Here is a 7,626-nt window from a genome sequence, read left to right as displayed (position 1 = left end):
GTAGGTATTTTTTTCTTTATTTTTTTTTATAGAAATTTTTTCCACGTAGCACAAAAGCTCCAAAACTTTATATAAAACAATAGTTTTATATATATCTAGACCGTGGTAGATATCTACTTTGAAACTTTGAAAGTATAGCGTTTTAAGATTTATTCAGTGGTCTCGGAAAAACTTCAAAACCTACAGAACCGTGAAAAATACGTAAACAACTACTACGATTAGTTAAGAATTGTTAGCGGCGCTCATAATAATTTTTCAAATCCAATGATTTATCATTGCTTTCAAATGTTTATATGTACAATAACAAAATGTGTCGAAATGAGTGATGCCCGACGATTCGCCGACCAACGCTCGATATCTGTATTTTTATTTTACTAGGTGTATTGTATTATAGAGTATGTACATCTTTTATTTATTCTGATACGTCATCCAGTCATCCGGATGAATTAACACAGTGACCACTAATGCATTGTATATTATAATATAAAAAGAGTGTGTGAGTCCATTATTACACTCTGGAGAAGTAAAACATCTTTCATTAGAATTAGGGCCCGTGAAATTATAAGTTAATTAGGGAGATAGTGAGAAAAATCAATCCAATAAAAATAAACGTGCACGCCGCCGCCGCTGTGCATGACATGTAAAATAAATAAATAAACAAACGTGTCGTATCATTTTTCGTTACGATTTTTTTTACACCTCAAGAAAGAAGTTTTACTTCAATAATATATTATATAGTACGCCGCAATACACGTATATAAGTCACACGCCTTAAAATATGAGATCGTAAATTTACAATATTATATAAACAATATGTGGTTCGAACAAAATATGTAATAATTATCATCTTATCGGCGCGTGAAAATGTCTACAAAATAATATTATCGTGTTCGTCGATCATATTCGACTGACGACCGCTGTGAACCGACGACGACGCGCCGAATTTCACTGACATCACTTTGGCCGAGTAATTTTCCCTCACAATTTCCTTAAAGAACTCTACTTCTTCGCCAGTCGTCTTGTTGGTGGTGGTCCATGCCGAGTAAACGAATTCGTACAATGTCACCATTCCCAACGACGCGGCAATGTGTTGGCTCACTTTGTCGGTGAACACGCCGGAGATCACTTCGATGTCGAACCATCCGTACTCGGGTAGTTGTCTCTCCATGACGTTTCTCAGCAACTCCGTGCCGATTCCTACCGGTAGAACAACATAATTAGACGGGGATTAAAATAAACGTTTAAACATAATTTACGTTTTTAGAGACAAACCAAGGCATATTGTGCCATCATTGCTATCACTAGTTTTGTAAAGTATTTGAGTAAAAGTATTCAAATAATTCTTTAGTAATCAAAAACATATTTTAATTTTTAAATTAATATTTTGTTTTATTATTATGCTCAAAGTACCTATATATTGTATTTAAAATTAAACACTAATTTTTCAAAACATTTTATTTTTAGCTGATATATATTTTCTATTTATATTTAATCATGGCAAACATAAAAATAGTTTACATTAATAAAAGAGTATTAATTTCCTTTGGAGAATTTATATCAGGTGAAGAAAATGGAATAAATACGGATTTATTATTTCTAGCTATTTAGTGATTTTGAATTCCATTTGTTTAATATCGCTAATCCTAAATTTTCTTTCGTCTCAACCTCACATTAATTATCACCTTTCAAAAATAGTGCTGTGCAATTTGTGAATGCTAATCCATCTCATTTATACTTAACTCAAGTAAATACTAAATCATTTACGAATACCGAAAAAAGAATAGGGCCTAAAATGGTTTATTGAGGTATACCATATCTGATTGTTTGAAAATCATTAATTTGTTTTAAAGCTTATGGCCTATTAGACAGATAAGGTTTAAACCAGAAAATATTCCTACCTATTTTTTTTTTATTTTTCCAATAATTTCTCATCTGAAACTGAACCAAATACTTTTGCAACGTCCAAAAATTAATTTAGGAATCTAAACATAGTATCTCTTTATCAAGAGAATTGTAAGCTTTTTTTTTTTGAAAGAAAATTTGGCTTCAACCACGAAAATTGAATTAGCCTGACATCAAATTTCACTTGATATCTTGTTTCTTAAGATTAGGTGTTACATTATAATATTATATACAAGTTAAAAAGAAAACAATTTTTTTATAATGTTTGTGGTACTTAAAAATGCTAAGATTTTCATGGTATGGCTTCGTCGTTGGTGGGTACATTGTTTGTTGTAGGATTTGGAATGGTTTTCGTTGACTGATCGGCATAATTGTCTGCTTTTTCGTTTCCTGTAATACCAATTTGAGATGGAACCAACATGAATTCAATGTTATTCTGTGTTTGGATTAAACATGCTTGAATGTTTGAGGTTATATCATTTTTTGAGAATAGGTTTTGAAGTGCTAGTAAGGTACTAGAGAGTCGCTGATCTTTCATTTATGGCGTTATTATTCATAATACACTTTTGTAGTCGAATTTTCTATTATTTTAGCTATTGCTGTGATTAACAAAATAGGACGATAATTCTACATTTCCATTAAATCCTCCGTTTTGTAAATGAAATAATTAACGATTTTTTTTTGTATACCTACCTATTTGTGGAATATATTTTTTTTAAAACTCACGGTTGATAAATATAATATAATTGATTTTAAAATGTAATCGGAAATTTGTCATAGTAAATTTGGATGAAATAACACAAAATCCTGGCGATGCACTGTTTTTTAATTTATTTTATTATAGCCATCAATTTGTTTTCAGAGAAACATTTATACTCTAATTTATATTCATTATCGTAGTCATCATCATCGTTATTACGTTAATAAATTATAAACTGGTTCCATTATTCTAAATACCAAAAAAAGTGCTTAGCTATACCTATTTTCACCTTCACTTACAAAATAATTATTAAATTTATTAACATAATTTTCATTATGAGTTTTATTAATTATATCAAATAACATATTATTATACAAAATGTTTGTGTTTTAGTATTTAGTTTACAGTTGACTATTACCTATCTCAATAATAATGTTCCAAATTTGTTTTGTACTTATCCGTCGAATGACTTAATTTAATTTTTATTATAATATTAATTTCTTACATATTCTATGCTTATATTTTTTTAAAGTATTTACGCAATCACCGATTATATATCATTAAATTTGGTCTTTTAAGTGTCATTTTACTTATCTTATCTTTTGTTCGAAAATATAATTCAATAAATCAGTCGTTATCCAAGGTTTTGTTTTCATTTTATACGAATAATTATAATTATTCTTCGTTATAATTGCGTCATTTAGTTAATTAGGTAGATATCAAAGAAGTCTTGAAATATATTTGTGAATGTATTAACTTTAGGCTCATGATTATCAATTTCCTAATTTTCTTTATTTTAAAACGTAGGTACATAAAGTCTAATATCTAAATAAATTGATTTATTTGTAGTTGTTTTTTTGGTTTTTTTTGTTGTTTATTTTTATTATTGTTTGGATCTATAAATAATATATAGTTATGATATGTGATATTTAACTGAATGAAACATATGGTTAATACAAGAATTACCATCATAACTATTACTATGGTATGGTAATTTATGTACCAAACTAAAAAAATCCATTTGCGCCATTCAATTTAAGTTATTTAGTTTAAATTATCTTTACTGCCTTTTTCGATATTAATATTTCATTATTTTTGCCATTTCATTGCAAATCCATTAAGCAATATTGTTTTATCTTTTCGTTCGCTGATATAAACTTGTATCTTTCATTTTCATCTGACAACCAAGCAGTTATCTTCATTTCCATTTTATGTTCCACTCTATATTATGCATGTTCAACATTACATTCTAAACTTTGATCAGGTCGATGTTTCCTAAAATAATGATATACAATTTTCATTTGGACTTATTGGTCAACACCAACGATTTCAATGGCTTTAACAAATTATTACTTCTCTTCCAACAGTCTTCAATGTTTGTTTTTAATAGGTAACTGTATACCTCTGTTTCAACATTGTTATTATTTTCATAAAGTTGTACATGCATTGGGATATTCTGTTCTCTAGGTTATTTTATTTCATCTAAAATTATTCCTACCGTGATATTAAATTGATCAAATTTATCGCTTATATTTCGTACCGGATCTTGCTAAAGTGTCTATGTAATCTTTTTGTTATTCACTTATTGCTGTATTTTGTTTTTACACTCGTCTTTGCACTCCCTACATGACTATTTGCTTTTCGTATTCTTGGATAATCAAGTTAATACATTTCATTTATTTCTAGAGAATTTATACTAGCTTAATTTTTAGGTTATGTCCTCCAACTTTACATTTTGAACACATTAATTCATCATTCTTAATGATAACCTCATTCCATTTTACTGTTAATTTTACTTAGTACCTATATAATTTAATGTACGCACCATACAATGTAAGTATACTATACAGGCATACAGTATCAAAATAATATAACCATAAAGAACTATTCCGATAATTTACAAGAACGGATAACCGATCACTTCGAAAGTCAGATCAAACCATATTTGAAAGTAGATACCTATAGGTAGGTATATAAAAATAAGTATGTTTTTATTAAACCGAGTACCTAGGTATTAAAATGTATATACTAAATACATTTTAAAATGAATACCTGCAACTGTATTTGAATATTTTTAAAAATTATCTTTTACAAAAGCATCACTAATCCCGTGAATTCGTCATTCCATACCGGTCTCCGCTGTGGAGAATCGACAAATTTTAACTTTTCTCACGTAGGTACTACAATCAGCTCGCATATAGTTTCACCCCATATTTTTAGTTTCACCCTCATAACCACACAAACGAGAAAGTAAGCGTGCTTAGTTTTTACATTTGTTATTAGCAGTATGTGCAAGTGTAATAGCGTTACGTTTGTTATAAATAATTTATATCGAACTAAACTAACCAGTAGGGGAAAACAATTCTAGTAAAAAATTATAATAATATACCTCCATCTATATAAAATTAGCCTTTAGTACTTATGTGAATTCATCAACTAGGTGCCGACAAAATAAATATTTAAAGTTGTTATATTTTATGTAATTTTGACGTTTTATGGTAATCTCGTAGTGTGGTTTGTCTGGCGCGTTTGATGGTAATAAGTAATAACTAATAAGAGTGGGTCAGCGGTTGAAAACAATTTACTATCTCTCAACAATTAGTTGAAATGGAAACTGTAAATATTTACATTTATGAGAAGGTAGTTATATAGATATTATGTCGTTGCTGTAATCAATAGGTAGATACTAATTAGTAATTTTCAATGTTATTTGTTCATCAATTACATTTTTTTTAAATATTTTATATTGTATGTTAAACGGAAAAACTTCGTTCAGTAAAATATTATGCTTGTGTTATTGTACTGTGTATTAGTTTTCTTCAACCGACAGGCCAACAATAAGACACAATTAAAATATTATATTCAATATAGGTACCTACCACTAGTCTCTACACAATTATTACTCATGTGAATGTAAATTGATTAGTAAAAAGTGTAAACCTGCTATTTAGATTTATATATTCAACAAATAAACGATAAAAATATTCTACATAGTCAGATTTTTTATCGGACAACTCTAATTATATTCAATCGATTTAAATTTGTTTATGAAAACCCACATCGAAGGTCTTAAAACGCGAGTAATATTTACAATATTTCTTGTCTGTAGTATCTAAAATGTAAAATGTATAGAATATTAATAGTAGGTACAATACAACACTTTTACACCTCTTTTGAGTTTAACCGCTTACCAATTTTTATTTAATGGAACTGTTATAAATTTAAAATAAGTTTACATGGAGATGATTTTATAAAAAAATAACATTTTACTTTTGACGTACATTGTAAATTGCAATTTAATAGTATTCCCATCTGAGTGGGAATTAATATTCTTGAACATAAGAGCATTTGTATATGAAAGATTCAATTTATTGCTTGATAGTAAAATTATGAAGCGTTTGTCGTTCCTCGTTAATAATTCAATAAAATAGTTTTAATATAGGTACCTACTATTTACAAGATGTATAAAAATAAAATAAATACGGTAAAAATGTATAGCCTGCTAGAACCAGTGTTGAGAATTATCTAGATAAGATTTTTTGAAATAAATTGTCTTTTAAAGTACCTATTTAGATAATTATGTTACGATTTATCTAATGTTTAGCTTAGATAAAAAATGAACTTATCTAGATAAATATTATAGTGCCCTTACAAAATTATAAAACCAATGTTACTAAAATTCTAATATAATATAAATTATTTATAAAATTAGAAGAATATATTTCTTGTTATTATTGCAAACGACGGTATTACGATAATACGAGAACCTGCGTACGTGCAGGCACTATACATCGTTCTCTACTATAGTCATAATAAGCATATTAAAATTAATTAGGTATAGGTTTATTTCCCCATCAATTTTAAAAATAAATTAAAATTAAATTCGTAGAACTGTATTTGAAAGGCTCAATTTGTTGTTATTATAAATATTATGTAACTAGCTGCCCGAGCTTCCTCCGGAAGAAATTATTTTTTTATAATTTAATTAAAAAACATATGACTATTTTTTGGCTATACAAATAATATAATATAATTATACATATTCTAGTTATTGTTATTGCTAATTTATGAAAATTATATATCCTGCATTTTGAATTCAACCACTGGAATGGTAAATATTATTCTTTTTATTATAGAATAGAGATAAGGTAGAAAAAATGTAACAATAAATTATTTGTTCAATGAATAATATATATTTCAAATGGAAAAATGCAAGTGCAAACAAATAAATAAATAATTAATAATAATAATAATAAAAACAATAATAAATAAACAAACAAACCGGTTTCCTTCGTCTCCAAAATCAAGTTAGATTCTTATATATATATATATATATAGATTATATTGATATAAATCAAATATTACAAAAATACTAAAAAGCAACAAAAATAAGTGTAAAAAAAAAATGATATTCATCTAGATATTTATCTAGATAAATTACATTTATGTTATATTTATTTTTATCTAGATAATATTTTGTTAAAATTATCTTATCTTATCTAGATAATTTGTTGGTTATTTATTCCCAACACTGGGCCTATGACATAATATTATACATATTATGATATTAAACAACATTTACGAATATTTAAATTTATTAAAAAAATATCTTAATACAGATTTGGAAGTAAATATTAGGATATAACAAAAATTCAGTGAAAGTTACTAGATACTGAAATATTAATAAAAACAATAAAACCATAACTACCTACTGTATGAGAACATAATTCGAACCATTTTAAAAATATTAATTAAAATTAATATTAATCAACTTATTCACATTCATATTATATCAAGTTGGATAATAGATACAAACCTTTATTTCTATATTGGGGAAGTACAAACCACGAATACACTTCTAACATTTTATCCACGTTATTGTGCTTATATGCATTACCCCTTTTAGTTAAATAATATTTGAACTTTTGCAGCTCTCTCCATATCTTACCTTCATATACCTGTGGATTAAATATACGTATATAATAATTTAAAAAAAAATTGGTTTGGTAAAATGTATATGGTTC

General features: G+C 26.9%; 1 protein-coding gene across 1 annotated transcript in view; it reads right to left on the bottom strand.

The window, feature by feature from the left end:
• Nucleotides 1-814: 814 nt before the first annotated feature.
• Nucleotides 815-7,626, bottom strand: part of LOC100574978 — a 15,038-nt gene continuing 8,226 nt past the window's right edge. The window contains exon 4 of the mRNA XM_008186342.3: nt 815-1,197. Within this exon, the coding sequence (XP_008184564.1) occupies nt 869-1,197 (329 nt within the window). The 3' untranslated portion in view covers nt 815-868. The remainder of the gene's footprint in view (nt 1,198-7,626) is intronic.

This window comes from Acyrthosiphon pisum, chromosome X, assembly GCF_005508785.2.
Source record: "Acyrthosiphon pisum isolate AL4f chromosome X, pea_aphid_22Mar2018_4r6ur, whole genome shotgun sequence".
In the NCBI taxonomy this organism is placed as follows: domain Eukaryota; kingdom Metazoa; phylum Arthropoda; class Insecta; order Hemiptera; family Aphididae; genus Acyrthosiphon; species Acyrthosiphon pisum.
Note: the sequence above shows the minus strand (reverse complement) of the source record. Positions and strands in the feature narration are given on the sequence as shown.